Consider the following 18,263-nt stretch of genomic DNA (forward strand, 5'->3'; position numbering starts at 1 on the left):
CTGCGGTTGTGATTCCATTTTTCACAGAATCACTTTTTTTCAGATACGCAGAATTTTCATTCAATTGAAATACTTTCTGAAAAACAAATGTGCACTCGAATGTTGGAGCGATAAAATTTCTATGAATCGACACTTCTGTGTAATAGAGCTTCTGACATTCTTCCATATAAAAAAAGTTGATTAGAATTTCTAATTTACAAGCGTTTCGAATGAGCTCAAGTTTTTTTTCTTTTCGTTTGATGTCAAAAATGCGACTCCAGTTCACCAAAGTTTTAAAAAGAGCAAAGAGAGAAATGAAAATTTATTAATGCTGACATAATTTTACGCGTTGCTGCCTATTTTCCAAATGAGATTTTAATATGCTTTCCAGCTGACACGAGCTCGTTTTGCCTACATCTATGTCTCTCGCTCTCTCGGTGTGTTGCTTTTTGTGAATGTCATTGTAAATGGCATGAGCGCTCTCTTGCCACGCTTCGTTCAAATATTTCACGGTTTTTTGGATTTTGCTATATAAACAGCCAAAAAATGAAAGAGAATAAATCACATAATTTTCATCGTTTTTTGTTTCATCGACTCGTTCATCGTGTGCAGTAAAATACGAAGTGAATTTGAGAATTAATTCACGTGTGTCGCATGCTCTTGCTTGCCAACTGAAACAGTTTTTTTTTTGTTGAAGACCATTGTTTGTTGTTCTCCCCTTTTTTTTTCAAATTCACTGTTGTCGCGCATCCAAAACAATATACGTTTCGTTATGCGTTGTTAAAAAAACTAATGTTTTACCGCTAGTCCGTTACACAGTTATAAACAAAAACAAAAACGAGACTCATAACAATCAATAGAGAGCATTATGTTGACGAGAGATCGTCGTTTGTTATGACCGTTTCGATCACGGTCAATTTGATACTGCGCACAAAATTTTGTCGTTATCTCTTTTGGCCGACGCAATTTTTTCCTCTCATCGGTATTGTCACTTCCATAACGCAAATTTCCATTTTTATTTGTGTCGCTGGATTTATATGGTGATGTAATATGTCTGTTGTGGATTTTTGAAGCTGAACATTTCAACAAAAGCCGCTACATTACCAAATGGATTTACCGACGTGCCAAACAACAATTCATTGTTCTACGCGCTTTTAAGCCACTCGGTTTTTTGTGCACACATATGACTGCAAAACTCAAACTGAACTATATGGTTCGAACAGCACAATAGTCAAATGAAATTGCGTGTATAAAAGTGTGAGCGAGCGCGTGTACCCATGCGAAACGTGTTCCGTGCCCAAGCCCATGAAGTGTTATGTGATTTTTGAATTTCTTCGACTCTGAATCTCTTTCAATGTTATGGAATTGTGCAACAATGGAATTATGTAGTTATATTTATATATTTTATGAACAACAAAAAAGTAAACGCACACAATTGTTTGCACTCTTCTGCTCGTCAAGCAGATCCAAGGCAAAAAACACGTGAATGTGAACCATCGAGCACGTTGCACTTGAAATTAACCATCAGCAGGAGACACGCGATACAAAAATGACAAAACGTTATTATTATATGTTTCCGTCTTGATATCAATCCGAAGAAAAAATCACATACAACAAAAAAATAATGGAAGTTTTGCACATATGTCGCGTGTTAATTTCCATATGGAATTCGGTGAATCCATTCGGTTTGTAAATATATCGGAAAAAAAATTCAAGCATGAAGTGTTCTTATCATAGAACACGCAAAATGCCAATATATTTTCGGGTTGGCAACACATTATTATTTCGCACATGGGAAATTAACTTGTGATCTAACATCGGTAACCCGGAAATAGGCAATAATCAGCCCAACAAAAAGAATACTTAATCAAAGTTGGCAAAAATTCACGGCTTCACACTTTCATCGTTCATTATTGGTATTCCCATGTGTCACTCGAACGCGTCTTTTAATTCGATTCGCAAACAAAGTGTGCACAACAACAAAAAATACGATTTGCTAATAAAAGTATTCAAAAGTGGATCAACGCAAAAATATGATAATGTTGTACTACACTAAAAATAGAGCCATTCTCACTTCGCACATAAATCATTATGAAGAGCGTGCAGAAAAATACAGACCAAGCCGTTGTCTACATTGCACAGAGAAAAAAAGAATCCATAGCTCACAAACTGATTCCAAAAGTTTTGTTTTGGGTGTCTGTGATCTCGTTTTTCGTTTCGTATGTTTGCTTAATTATTATCAACGAACGAATGGTATGGCAAACAAAAAGCAATAGAATTATTATTCTTTTGCATGGCAAATGTTTTCCGTACACCATTCATAACAATTTTGTATTTTTGCCAGGCAAAATACAGTATTTTATATTTAAAAAAAAACGCGCAATGCGGGCACAAATAAAATCCCCATGAAAACACTTTCTGTGATTCAACATTGCATTAAATAAGGTCACAATGAATTCGAATTCGAACAGAATCATGCCGAGAACAAAAAAAAAGAGAGAGAAATAACAACTAAAAACAATATTTATCACAAACAGAAAACACACTTTTTTCTCTCACATTCTCTGAATTTTGTTTGGTCTTCATCATAACTGTCATCTTTTTTTCTGTGTCTCAGAGTTTTAGAATCGTTGCCAAAAAGAAAACATTCATTGTAAAATTGCTCATCGTTTGCGTTACAGAACAAAAAAACGAGTTCAAAATACGGCTTCGGTAGAATTCCGTAATTTACATATGAACAAAGTTTTGTGCAGCTTGAGTGAGTTTCAGAGAAGCAGATAACCGAAACCACTTCAACGCTCTTGATTTTTGTCGATTATGCTAGCTCAACTAGTACGATTTTCTGTATATATGTGTGTGTTTCTGATGTTATCTAATGCGTCTATCATTTTTCGGGCAGATTTATTCAAGGTTTTCCATTCCGTATTGCGTTCAATTACAGCTTTACACGTTAATTGGTTCTTTGAACTCATTTGTGTGCGAACATAAACACCGTAAACATACACACTTACCCAGACACTTACACTATGAAATTCTGCGATATATTGTACGGTTTAGATTGCATGGGGCTAGTTTTTGTCATTAGACTGAAATCGGCTTAGATCGGCTCACTAAGGAAGCAAACGGAAATCTTTCAATATATTTCATGCCGATTGGTAGTATCATAAATAATAAGATTGGTCCATTTTAGGGTAGAAAATTGTGTGCGAATCAAACTAAAAATCTGTACACGTTCAGATTTTGAGTTCTTTAAGAGCGGTTTGTTTGGCATCAAAGTATCAACAACACAAACTACCCTCGTTTATTTTCATTGTATGTACGGATAAATATTAAGCTACTGCACTCTCTCGCTTCCTCTCTTAAGAATTCGTTCATCCATAGAATTTGGCTGAATTTCAATGAAAACTTGTTTGTTGTGAATTACGCCAATTTGACATATATATTTTTTTTCACGTTGATATGTTGCCATTTTCAATTAAATGCCCGAAAACAAACAGTATCAAATTTCAACTGGTAATGCCGACAAAACCGTAATCAGTGCTTGTAGAATGCTTTCGGCAACATCCATTTAATTATTCCTTTTGTGAGTTGTAATTTCAGACTGACATATGTGTATACTATTACGATAATCGAAAAGCTGAATTTATGCAGAAAAATTGGCATTCGAAACGTAATGTTTTTGCAACCATCAGTCAGACCGACATAAAATGATTGAAATCGGCGAAATCGGGGTGAATGTTCGTATATACATTTTTTATACAAAAATTCAGCTTAACTGTCAACTAATAATAATATCACAATTTTCAATTATTCGAGTTATTTATTTTCTGTTGCGATGCGGGCAACAAAAAAATGTTGTTGTTTGCATTTGAATAGTTGATTTTTTTTTTGCGCAATTTTATTCTATTGTTTGTGTTGCTGCATTGTCAACTCCACGTTAAATATTTTGAATGATAATCTCCAATTGCAAATTTTGTTTTTCTACCCATATTTTAAAAACTGTTTCATTCGTCGTAGTAAATAAAGGTGATTTGGTTGCATTCATTCTCAATTTCAGGGTAAACGAACCCCACCAATTTTAAATTTAAAATCCAATTCGTAATGCCCGAGTTTATTTAGGATGAAAGTGTGCGTATGTGTTGTTTAATTAAACTTAAAAAGTATTTCCGTTTGAAATTTCAACGGAACTATGAATAGAAATAACATCGTCATCCCATCTGAACCGTCAGTTGGTTACGTTCAAACGTGGTCGTCACATTTAAAAGTGTATGCGTGATGTACTTATGAAAATTCATAAAAGCGTATTATAACTATGAACAATATATCGTACAAAATATTTGATGCATGAAAAGGTGCACACGAAAATGCTCTTTGGCACGGCATGCATATGGCACTGAAACGCCCATGTCATAAATGAAGCAAAATATCATAGACGATAAAAATTGAAAACTACATATCAATTATGGTTTATCACGACCCAATCCAATTCGAATGCGTCTTGTCTATCTCTCGGTTTCCAATGTACTCAATACTCATATCTGATTATTCTTCCCTTTTTTTCGTTAAAAAAAACTTTCTCCGTTTTTCGTTGAACTGAATACGAGTGTGTTTAACATAAATCACAAAATGTGAACGATATTGCTTTTTTTGTGAAATATGCTCTTTCCGAAGAAAATAAAAAAATATGATGGAAAAAAAGTCGAACATATGCTCCTGATTACATTGTATGCAGAACCAAATAACATTCTTATAGGTTTCATTCTTTCTCCCTCTCTCTTGCTGTGCAGCAATGCCAAGTCAAGAAAATGTTGAATAATCGATACTTACTTTTTTGTCGTTCGAACAACCAAATATACTTTCAACATTTGCGAAGGGAGGACAAAACAACGATCAAAAATTGTGACTTTTCTTTTTGCAATGTGACGCCCGACCAATACATCTCAAATGCGTTTCCTTCACTACCATGAATCTTTGCAACAAATGTCACGTTCTGTCGTTTACGATTGGCCTTCGTTTTCATTCATCTTCAATGGGTTTTCGGAGAAAAACACTCCGATTTTTTTTGCTGATGGCAAAATAAAAAGAATAGAGTCAACAGTTAATTTTCGAACCAATGTGGTGCTTGTTTTTTTGAAAATCTTTCAATGACCACTTACATCGGCGCTGCTTGTCAAACGCAATGATTTATTTAAAATCGATAAGATTATAGCCAAAGGAAATATCAAATTACCATTTTTTTTTATTGCAAACTAAAATGTAAAAAGAGTGTATAACTTCAAAAAGATTAAATTCATGACAACCGATGAACGATTTTTTTATTATAAATCATTTCCAATTGGAACATTGAAAATCAAATTTTATCCCGAGTAAAGATAACTCATGTATTCTTTTGAATCGAATCGTTCACAGTTTTTTTCAGTAGATATTCCATGATTTCTACAGAATTCGGTGACACCGTTCAATAATCGGAAGTATAACAATGAAACCAGAACGGAAACTTGTGAGGGATTTATTTTAATACCGATATCCTTTTGGTCTTTTGACTGCAGTTTGATGGAGAGTTCCGGATAACATATTTCGCCATATCTATATAGTTCTTTCAAACAACATGATTCCAAGCCGCTTTTAACATAGCTATAGAAATAGTGATAATTTTAAATTTCTCGCAATGAAAAAATGGGCCAAAATTCAGTACGACAGATACGCACATAATCAGTTTGTTCAAACACATTTCGAGATAAGTCATGGAACAGTTAGATTACCAAAATGGATAAAGTAGTTGAAACGTTCTTAAAAAGAACAAAAAACTTGCTTACAATTGAACGACCTGATTTTTAAGCATGCTGCGAGAAAATTTCAACAGAGCTCTTATCTCAATTGAGCAATCAATGTCTTAGTTTCAGTTCCTCAATTAATCGGTCAGTTTTGTGAAGTTTGAAGATTACTAACAAAAGAGTTCCTCACGAAACAAAGACGGCAAACAATGATATCACGAAGTTTTCACCATTGTACCTTTGTGTGCCTTACAACAATGCATTTTCGAATGGAATTAATTGTATGGCGTTTCAGTGCTGCATTTTCGGTGTATTCTCTAGTGTCGCGGCATTTGTTATCGTTTATTCATTTCACGTGAATAAAATAAATTCAAATTGTACAGTGTTTTTTTACGGTGCCATTGTCTTATTGGGTGCAAGTGCATTGAATATAAAATAAATTCAGTGGCATCATTGGTACATACATACTAAGTTGCCTCGGAATGACAAAAAGTGCAGTTTCGCTTTATTTTTGTCGTCGTAAGTGTGGTTTCGGTTCCTTCTTTTAAAGTCGAGCATTGAGTTGCCAAAATATCGGCAGAGACAGTCAGAGAAAGCAAAAATAAATTCCAATCGAGATAAATTCAAATCAAATCGTTGCATTGCCAGACTAAGACAATAAATAGATGCTTGCGTTTGGAGTCATATGCTATACCAAAATAGTAAAATGTTTCACAACCAATGACACAAGGAATGTGTGAAATTCTAGTTATTTACATTGGTTCCCTTAAAGGTTGATTGCGCTTTCGTATTGAGCGCACGCTCATCTCTTACCAAAATCCATGCACATAAATTCATGCAACATTGCATTGTGCACACATTAATGTATATTTTTAGACGGAAACAGTCTAAAATTAAATGCATCCGAATGTTGAATGCCAATGTTTATGTTTCAGACTAATTTGGATGTGAGTGAGCATGCACGCTCTTGTTGCCCAAGGAATACGAATTTTAAATGCGATGAGACACTATATGCATAACATATGTTCGAGACAGAAATCCAAAATTGAATTCAGTTATAATATTCATTCCCTTTTGCACTTTCTTTCATGGCCTTCGTATTCTGGCATTTTCATTTGTCGCATGCGAAGGAGAGAGAGAGATAGAGAGAGATAGAGAGAGAGAGAGAGAGAGAGAGAGAGAGAGAGAGAGAAAGAGAAAGATTGAGTGCCAAGATAAAATCGTTCAATATCGTTTGTTGTTTTTCATTCAAATCAATTTTAAGACTTATTCAAGTTACGTAAGGAACGACGCCGAGAGCCATAAAATCGGTCGATTTTCAAAATTTCGGTATCTTGTCATAAATTGACCTTTTTTAATGAACGTGTAGATTTTTATCGCATTTGACATACTCTGTTGATGTTCATATTTAAAATGCAAACTCTGTCGATTGTCCAAACACTCGAGCATTGTATTCTATTCACATTCGTTTTGTTTGAATGGTACTGTCATCACCTTCATTCTCTCACAACAAAACTCATCTACGTAAATACTTTGTAAAACACTCATAAGTGTTGCTCGCAAAAATAAAACTCATGCTCATTTTAATACAAATGCACTTTGCAATGAAATCATGCATAATTAATTGTCGAATCGTTCGCTTTGTTGCCCATTTAATTGAGCTTGAATGTCAAATGATAGTATCGTCGCGTGTTCTTTGATTTGTCCTAATGATGCAATCCATACCATACGTGACAAATTTCTATCGGTGCTTGGCCATCCATGAGGTCATTTTGAATTATATTTAATTGGCAAACAGAGATAAAAGTCGATGCAATGGGAAATGGCATGCTAATCACAAAATAAATAATAATTTAATTGCACACCACAACTGAACCGAAACGCAAATAATACAAGTGTCCGGAACTGAGCAAAACCATCAATTTTCGATTGTGAATCAAAGCCAAATTCTGTGGTGTAATTTAAGTGATTATCATGTGATAAAGGGGTGAAATTTTTATTCATTTGAAACAAAAAAAAAATGCTCCATGTGAATCATCTCGTCGAGATTCAGTCAAAAGTAAATATTATGATTTTCTTTTCATTAGATTTGCATTTCGTATGCGCGCTTATTTCGTAGCGCACCTTTAACCTACGCCAACGAAATTCGTGGAATGCGAGCGTGCACAAACACATTATAAATTCAATGCAAAGAAGATGTTCGCATGTTGTTTGGCACATTGTTTTTTATAATTTTTCTCTCGTTTAGTTAGTTTATGCATCGTTTGGTGAGTATAGTTGTTTGTTGTCATGTCCTTGACTATGTCAACGCGAAATTCTCGAAAATTTTTATTTCTTTTAAACTTCACTTATACGGCGTTCCCTTATTATGGCATGAATTTTTACTCAAGTATAACGAAAGCATAAAAATGAAAAAGAAACAGCCGAAAACAACTTAGCGCAAATGGTTCATTAAGAAACCAAAAAAAAATGTGTTGCGATCAAAAGCCGAAAATGGTTCTTTTGGTGGAATTGATACACAAAACACAACTATTATCTACTCGAAACGGAGAGTGAAGAGAACAAGACATGTAAACAGCATTTTGTTGCTTTGCCTTAAAAATCTGTCATGTGAATCATGCTCAGGGCATTCAAAAACAACAACAGCGACAAATTTGTAAGGCTTGTTTGTGTGTAAGCCGTTGGTGTGAACTGAGCAACAACAAAACAGTCGACAAACAAGAGATAACATGAAATTGGAAATGAGAGTGACGCAGAAAAGAGAAAGAGATAAAAAAGAGAAGAAAATGGTTTTAAAGCCGAGAACGAGAGTAGAAAAAGAATGAACATCGGCCTCATAATAATTCTACACAAGTTAGTAGTGATATGTTAAAACAATGTTTTGATAGCAGTAGCGGCAGATACATGGAAAGCTATGTTAAAAGTGAATTAATCAAAGCAAACAAGCGAAAGAATCTCGTTGAATATACACAACGGGTGAATAATATGGTAGTTACTATTCTAAGAATGCAACCAAAAAATCTTTTTTTTCGACTGCTTTTTATTTCTCACACCCGAAAAAACCCGACCAATTTTCAAATTCAAACGATGTAATAGACATTTCCTTCTTTCCTGTCGACAAATACGGTTGGGAATTTTGTTGTGATTTGGGAATTTTTCACTTTCAAATAATATTCTAATTTATCAAAACCACCATCGGATTACAGAAATAACTTTTCTTTCGTTATGAATCTTTCTTTTTTTTTTTTCATTTCAAATACTCGTTGTGCTTGTCATATTTTCTGTTTAATAATAATTCCAATGAAAATGTTGTATTTTTCCAATTAAAATCCCTTTCTCTTCGAAACTCAAGACCATTAATCTGAATGTCATGTGTATGAGAGTGTGTCGAATGAAAAATTGAGAATCGATTCGATTTGATTATGCCATCAAAAGAACTGCGGGGTTTTCATTGAATTATATATTTACAGTAAACAATGGTCAATTGTGTTGGCTTGCGTTAGATGAAAGTGAATGATTAAATCGGAAAGTGTATGATCAACAATTACATATTTCATAAGAAAAACATTTTTGCACTCAAAACACATGCAATAAATAATTCATAAATTTTAATTGAGATCATAAAAAATAGGGGCCAATCAAATGCAAATCGAATCAATTATGTAACAAAACAGCCAAATATGGAATTTTTACGCTGGAAAACAATAATGAAACCCTTCATTCATCAATTTTGTTCAAGCAGCCACTTTTCGTGATTTGTGCGAATCATATTTTTGACCTCAATTGTTGTTTCCCACTTTTTTTTTGCAAACGAAATCTCTCAGCACATAGACATTTATTAATGATTTATGATTCACGTAGATACATTGGATATTATGTACCGAAAATGAAACACACTGGCGCTATGACGTTGAATAAGTACCCAAAAAGAGAGCATACAGAGAATAGATAAATATTCATCAATTGACGAAGCATTAGAGTTTTTTTTTCGCTTTGCCATGAGCAAAAAATGAAAAAAACAGTGTAATTCATGCAAAGTTCAATTGAAGCATAATTTATGTGAGACCGACCGTAATATTCACATCAACAATGCATCAAGTTCGGTATATAGCATTCAGACTATTAGTTGAGACAGGCTCATTGTTTGCAACACTGATACCACCACGGCCACACATACATTCTGGGTTGGCTCATCCGCACGACCATTATGCAACTTATAAATAATAATATACGGTGTTACATTTTGCAATTATACAGCAGGAAAATGGAATTATATGGTGAAAAATAATGGATTACTTTTAATGCCTACGCCTTTTCGGTTGTTGCACACAGAAATTCGAATACAATCATTTTGAACGATGGAAAATTGCACACAAATCTAGGGGATATCCATGCGAATTAGAATTAGCACATTAGCAAAAAAATAGGGACACTTACATGAAGAAAATAGCGAAATTAGCAATAAATAGCAGAATTAGCACTGTACACGTATATACTTTAGTAAGAATTTATTCTTGAATTTATTGCAATAATTAATTAAAATAAAATTCACAAAACAAACGAATTGAATAGTGTTGAACTAAAATGTATCAAAATATGTAGTTAAATACGCTTTTTCCCATTTTTAAATAAAAATATATTCAATGGCACTTAACCAAGCACGTTCCATCTGTATTAACTACAATTTACGAATTGCAATCGGAAATGTAGATTTGATGACAGATTTCTTACTGAAAACGTATACGTCTCTGCAAACGTAAAACTTGACGTTTAAGGCTTGGTAAACAATAATATTTTATATGACAAGTACTCACACGATATTCAATTTTTCTGCTTTAGTATTTTATCAATCAATTTTGAATTTAAATAATTTTAATTCAATTGAAAAATATAAAATGAATGAAGCAGGCTTGGAAGCACAAAGCAAGTGGAGTGTAATCAAGAGAAAAAAACACTTAAAAATTATTTTAATAAAATATATACAGCCCGAAACTTGATTTAATAGCACTGATGTTGTAATGTAGATAATAATTTCAATATTCAAAGGACTGAAACTTCAATAAATAGAAATAGATTACATGCCTGCTTCAAATATACACGTTGAAAGTGTCAACTTGAAACATTTACGTAAACACATTTCGGTTATTCGATCATGCAGTCAATCTGACGTATGCAATATTTTTGACGTACTAGAAAAATTAGCAAAAACTAGCAGTATTAGAACAAACTAGTAGAAATACTAGCAGAATTAGTGGAAAATAGAGAGAAATAGCGTTTATTATTATAAATTATTCGATCTGCAATTCATGGTTATCCCCTAGACACAAATGATGCAAAATGTGATCGAAGTGACAAAGATAACGAAGGAAAGAGAACGAGAGAGAGGTGGAGATAGAGTGAAAGAGAGAGGTAGAGAAAGAGTGAGGTGACAGGGACATAGAGCAAAGAATGTCATCGGTGCCATTGTCTGGGGTTGACTATTTTAAACCATAAAAATCGGTTGGCGCAGCTGCTTATGTTTGTTGACTGTCGCTATTGTGTACATTTTGTACAATATTTATTCATTACATATGGTCGTTTGTAGCGAAAAAAATTCATTGCATTGCTTTCAATTTAATGTCATACACATATCTAGTGTTATAATCAATTTGATACCCTCCAATGCGTTTTCCAACATCAATCAAATGAATAGATCGGCCTTTGATGTTTTGTCATTAATTGTATCTGTCTCCATTCATATTGCAATTGCTCTAATTTTAGCTGATGTGATTCCTTCAAATGATTTTTTAACATTTTCAATTACATCGCTTACAAAAGTAGATAACAATACAGACACTCAAACAGCTGGAGACTATTTTTAGCATAATATTGCCACGTGCCGTCATATTCCACAAAATAAAAAGTTTAATGGATAAAATAGAAAAAAAATGCAGAGTACAAAAGCAAAATATGAGATATCTTTATATTGCACATAAAAATTAATTTTCGCTTTTATTATCAATAAAAAAAACTCTAATTTCAATTTGTTTTTGTTTGTTGTTGCAGACGTTTCTGGGCTATCACAGAGATGGAATAAGTTGCGTCGTCGATGTGCATCATTTAAGGCTGTGTCAGGACCAACATCGTTAGATTCGGATGCCAGTTATATTTTGACGGAGCCAGTGACACAGTATGCAGTCGTTTCAAGTGATCGACATCAGCGTTCATCGTCCGTAACACCAACCATTGAATCATCAACGAAACCAATTCGACCATTTTCATGGCGCAAAAGTCATTCGGTTGAAAAGTACGAATATCGTGATGTAAACTTAAACAGTTCAATACCCGAAAAGATCAATAAAAGCATTCCATTGCCAGAAGACTATTGGAAAATTCATGAGCAAGACGTAAAATTGTGGAAGATTGGTTGCGGCACAAATCGTCCGATGTCAATGCGAGACATTCCAAATGGAAATGATTGGGAATTTAATGTGCAAAAATATGAAATCGAAGAGCGTCGTTCAAATCGAATACAATATTATACCGGTGATGCCGATACAAATCGAAAACATAGTTTGGATGCTGGTGAACGTAAAGAAATCAAATTTCCCGGTTTAAAAGCATTCAAATCGGCATCAATGCGTTTGCCCGGCCAAAAATCATCATTGCAAGAGGTGCATCAAATGCTACGCAATAAATTCAATCGATTAAATGTTGGTTTACGTAAAAAACGAACATTATCGGTGCAAGAGGTGTTCCAGTCACCGGCTAGTCAACAAAAAGATTCGATAAAAACACCAACACAATTTTATGTACCATCACCGCAACCATCGACAAAATCCCATCTCGATGATACCATTTCATCGACTAGATGTCATGTTAGCACAGAGGTTACATCACTTCCGTATTATGTAAACAATGGCAAAACATTGAATAATCAAACAAGCCCAGTTCGATCCACTTCCCCGAACAAATCATTTACATCGAAAAATGGCGATGCAAACATAAAATCAACGGTCACACGTACCGAAAGCTATCGAACAAAAATAATCGTACCAGGGCCAGGTGACAATGAAAAGAAACAGTCGCCTGAAAATATTAAGCCAAAATTTATGGTTGGTGGCCGGGTGAGTTTGCGTGAAAAAATGCCAAACAAACCATCGACAGCGGTAAAAATTAGCAATGCTGTTCGTGAACGAATTCGTAGGCGTCCACGAAGTCATTCACCTGTTAAGCCAGAATCGGCATCAAAGACAACAAATGGCCGTAAGAATCGTGATTCAGGTGGATTTCTTGATCGAATCAATCGCATAATGAGTGTCAATCATTTGCCACCACCGCACGGCGGATCGCCGAACAATAACAATAGCTCAAATAACAACATGAATCGATCGAAACCAATCGGTTCACACGAATCATCAACAACAGCTGCCACAACCACGGCAACGGCGGCTACAAAAAAGATTCAAAACGATGAAACAAAAACGACCGCTACAACCAAAAGTCCAACCATCGAGAACAACAGTGTTAGCCACGTGAAGAAACAACAGCAACCACAAACACCGGAAACAATTTTCATACGTGACCGGAAAATTACCACCAAACAGGTAAAAAATCACGATCTAACATTGTTTTCTTTCTCTGTTATTTACTTCAATGCGCCATGTTTAAACGCAGTTTAAGAATAATCCTTTCTTCTGTTATTTCCACAACATTTCTTTTTTAATTGTTACAACATATTTGGAATAAGTGCCAATCATGAAAATGTCAATGCACGCTGGTAAATGAAAACAAACAATTTGCTATTTTCTCCGATTGTGACCCGTACATTTTAGAATCGATTTCATAGCAGAAAACAATCACATCAAATTGCATAAAAAAGTTTAATGACATTTAACCATTTATGTTTATGCTGCTGACAAAGTGATCTGTGCAATGTTTATGACACATTTTGCTTCGAAATAGAAGACGTCAATAAACCGCCTTCGGTGCACTTTCAATGTTAACTCTGGCATTTAATGAGAGAGAGAGAGAGAGAGAGAGAGAAAGAGTAGTGACTAACGGTGCTGCATATATAGATGCGCGTTGTTTAAATAAACATGCCGCATGCTCGCATTGACAACAATCATAAACATAGCACACAATTTAAACTTATAGATGAATCATAAAAAAAGACGAGGGCGATCATTTTCATGGTGTGCAAACGTTTGTACATACAGAGAACATCAAACGGCATTTTGTATGTAAATAAATTTGATTATTTTGTTTGTTTTTCTCTATTTTTAAATAGCGCAATTTTGAAAAAACCAGGCAGCAAAGTGTACGCTTATGACAACGCCCCGAACCGAGAACATGCATTGCTCTTTCCATTGCCATCGTTCATTCGGTTCGAACGAGATTCATATGCAAACAAATAATAAACTAAATTTTGTTGTCGTTCAATTTATATGATCATAGACCATTTCCCATCAAACAATTAACTTGTGACATTTTTATTCGAAACGATGTATACTTTTTTGGAAGCCAATTGCCTTTTAGTTTCTCACACCTTATGCAAACAAATTTCATGAAATAAAACGCGCAAACCCAAGTCTTTGTTTACATTTTTGAATGCATGCGGTAACGGCAGCGGCGGCGAGGTACAAAACAACCATTCTGAAATCAAATGGCAATAACTGAATACAAAAATAGCATGTAAATATTTACTAAATAGCGTTTTTTTCATATATTGATGATGGGATTTATTTCTTTTTCACAACTTTTCAGTTATTCCAATAATAACTCTCATTTGTGTCGTTGAGAAGAACCGCAGCGACACGTATTTAGAAAAACGATCTCATTCAAAACCATAGAAAATTGTGAAGCAAAGAAATGTGTGTGTGTGTGCACAAAAACCCATTCAAAATGAATATTTTGTATGCAAAATACGTGTTCAGGCTATTATTATTGGTTTGCATCGTATTCTCGGTATTTTAAAGAAATCAGGTGCGCCGTCGAACGATGTTCGACAATGTGTGTAATTTTCATTTGCATCGCACACTACGCCAGGTGAAATGTTCGACAACGACGAAAGGATGACGCATTTTTCGCTTGCTGCGGTGTGCCGAGAGCATATTAACAAATATGAAATTATTTCAACTCGTTCATATCTATTCTTATGGCATTAGTTACTGTCTTTACATTCACAAGCATTTCTTTACACTTTTTTCTTTATTTGGCTTATATTTTGGTATGTTGTTGTGTTATCGTTTTTTTCTTCTTTTCTTCAATTTCAAATGATTACGTGCACTGAAAAATATTTCTTTCAGCTTGCCCGTTTGCGGTTATTGCGTTGTATTCTTCATTTGTGTTATCGATTTAATGCAAAACCATTTCTTTTAATTCTTTCTATTTTGTTGCTTATTTGTGTACATTTATTGTTGTTGTTGTTCGCTCTCTGTATGCTCAATTTAATGTTCCATTGTGTGAAACCACATTTCCCATTCCCAACGCCACCTCATACATTCACATTTAAATTAGCCAATAAAAAAAGACACGAAACAAGCCGCATGCAAATTATAAATACAAAGAACGAATGTTTTGCTATCGCGTACAATGTACGCATTTCTAAATTGATAAATGTGTACAAAAATGAGCAGTTTCTTTTTCTTCCTTTGCGTTCAATCAAATCAGCATCTCATTTCAAAAACGGGTTCGAAATAAAACCACTGCGGTTCATTTTTTTTTTGTTTCGAAGCACAAATTAAAACGGGCTCTGTACAATTTCTCATCGGTTAATTCATGCTAATCACCCTTTGTACGTATACAATCATCTCAATAAGCCGAGAGTATTCACACCATAACGTCAAGTTATCATATCATTTTTTTTCGGAACCACAAACACTTTTCAAATCACACGCAATGGATTTTGATGGAAATGTTGTTTTAATCTGTTAGGTGCGAAATGAGAAAAAAAATCGTGTGTCAGATCATCATTTAGTTTATTTTACGTCAATGACACGTCCAAAATGAATTGAACCCATTTCAAATGTGGCTGATGTGAAAGACATGACTTACTATTTTATTCAAAGGCAAAAGTCGTTTCGAATAAAGTGGTCTTGGTTTTGCGGATGTAGCCATCGAAAAAGGCTTTCATTTGAACTGTAATGAAGGGAAATTGCATGAAAGTAAAGATGCATGACATCACATTGGAATTTCAATTGAAATCTATCCGAATGGAAATCAAACAAAAACGAATGAAAGTGGTTTTGACATTGGAATTTTTAAACAATTTCGGAATTTCAGCAATTCCACTTTATCTCTTTTTATATTATGTGTTCCGAGAAAAACGAAGAGTTTTAGTACGTATATCCCGGAATAACTCGTTCAACCTCGCTCTGTCTCTCGGGATAGAGAGCAAGCTTATAAATGGAAAACGGTCCACCTTAAATGAATGATGAAGTTCTTGAACAAGTGAATTACATGCGATTCACACTCATTTTCAAGGTAATAAACGCACATAAAATAAGTGAAAACGAGAAAAATGACGTAAAACTGACTTTTGTATGTTATAATACATCTTGTTACTGAAATGTATCAAAGAACAAATTAAGTTGTAATTGTTTCGAAAGCAAAAGTCTTTTCTCCGCTCACTTTACAAAAAGAACCACAAACGGAATGAATTGTGTGAGAAATTGTGTTTGTTTGTTTTTTTCTCTCTCTCTCATCTTCTTCATCTTTTCTTTGAATTTGATTTCCATACGTTTTTCACGTATGGGTTTGATGAAAGGAGATGCGTGCGTAGGTCTTTAAAAACATTATACTGTAAAGGCATTGAATCTCAAAACCTTGCAACTTGTCTGCCACAAGTAACAATAAATATCATCTGAGCATAATAATGCCTTTTTGTATGACGCATATGAACCACTAAATCAATTCATATTTCACCGGATTATTAATTGATCCACACAGAATCTCTTGATACAAAAAGATTGTTAAATAACAAAACATAAAACCACAATGAAGACACTAGTCGCTTTTTTTATGAAAGTGATATTGTACATATGAAGTGAGTGACTTCTACGGGAAATTGAACATATTTTTTACCATCTTTTCAACATTTATAAACTCAATACCATTGAAATGTATCGCCCGATGACATCGGAATTTGATAGAGTTCAACAATATTATTCTTGTGTCTTTTTCTTTTGTTATGAAAGAATATAAAGAGTGCTCAAGTGTTCGATTCTTGAATTTCAAGAACCGATTTCATGAGTATGGACATGAATGGTGATGCATTTTATTGAAAAGGAGCTGATTGAATGGAATTTAAATGAATATCCAATTTATTTTATCAGTAATTTGCTCATTTTAAAACGAACATAAAAATTTGACAGAAATCGGTGCTACATCATCATCATCGAATTTAAATTGACTTAACTCAATGCGATACCAGTAAATAGATTTGGGAAAAAACTCATCTCCCAGATCAAATTCGTAATTTGGATAATGTCGATGAGTCGTCAAATTATAAAGCAGAAAAAAATAAACCCGTAGATAGGGTTCAAGACTACCGTAATACGTTTGCATCGTTCGCCTCTGTCGCTGATCAAACCGTGAAAATGAACGATAGGAAGCTAATACCAAACGAACCACATTCGTTTTATCTTTTTTAATTGAATGGAGCCCGTTTTTCTTTTTACCGCATTTGACCTCCCATTACTTAACTTATTTATTCTTTTGTTGCCTCCTTCATTTCTTTTTAATGCAATGGTTCGACACTGCATTGATAATTATGTCGGTTTGCAATAGAGTAGCTCTATGTAGCTCGCTCACACACCGAAAATGTTACCTGAACTAAAAGAATGAAGAAAGTAAGAAAAAAAACAGAACGAAGAAAGAATGGAAAAATATGGCGTAAATGACTTGCATTCGAAGTGGTTGCTTTCTATAAATGATCCCAGACCATATTTAATTTTTCATCATCATTATCAGAAGCGGGCATGTTTTCGATTTATCATCATCGTATTTTCCCGGGCGATTTGTGTTCGTAATGACGGAAAATGATATAATTTTTATCTAATTATAAGTGTTCATTTGTTTAAAAAAAACGGGCAACATGTATAATTCCAAGTGTTTGTGGTAGTTCCTTTTTTTTGGGTAGTATAACGCGTCAAAATGTAATGGCAACAACTGAAATACACGGCGCTTGATAACACAGAGACAGACATCAGACACACACCATTCGTTTGTTGGCCCGCATACATTGCACTCGGAAATACACTCGAAATTAAAAACGGCAATAAATTAAACCACTAAATGCTCGCTTCTTTCGTAAATGATAAAAATAAATGAGCGACTAAGCGGAAGATTCAAGCATTTAGTTGACAAAAACATATCATTTCACTTCCATTGTTTTGTAATGTGAAGCGTTGGTCGGCGAGTCGTTGTCATCGTTGAAATTTCTATTCAAACAAAAAAAGCACACCATTACATACGACCTCCATTCAAAAATAGACTCACTGTAAAGCGGTGGCGTACAAAGGAATATTT

The 18,263-nt window shown here is 34.3% G+C and overlaps 1 protein-coding gene across 1 annotated transcript in view; it reads left to right on the plus strand.

Moving 5' to 3' along the window:
• Window positions 1–18,263, plus strand: part of LOC116340656 — a 47,376-nt gene that overhangs the window by 17,987 nt on the left and 11,126 nt on the right. The window contains exon 2 of the mRNA XM_031767260.1: window positions 11,799–13,339. Coding sequence (XP_031623120.1) covers window positions 11,799–13,339 — 1,541 coding nt within the window. The remainder of the gene's footprint in view (window positions 1–11,798; window positions 13,340–18,263) is intronic.

This window comes from Contarinia nasturtii, unplaced genomic scaffold, assembly GCF_009176525.2.
Source record: "Contarinia nasturtii isolate CC-2019 unplaced genomic scaffold, AAFC_CNas_1.1 Cnas_scaffold_695, whole genome shotgun sequence".
Taxonomy (NCBI): Eukaryota; Metazoa; Arthropoda; class Insecta; order Diptera; family Cecidomyiidae; genus Contarinia; species Contarinia nasturtii.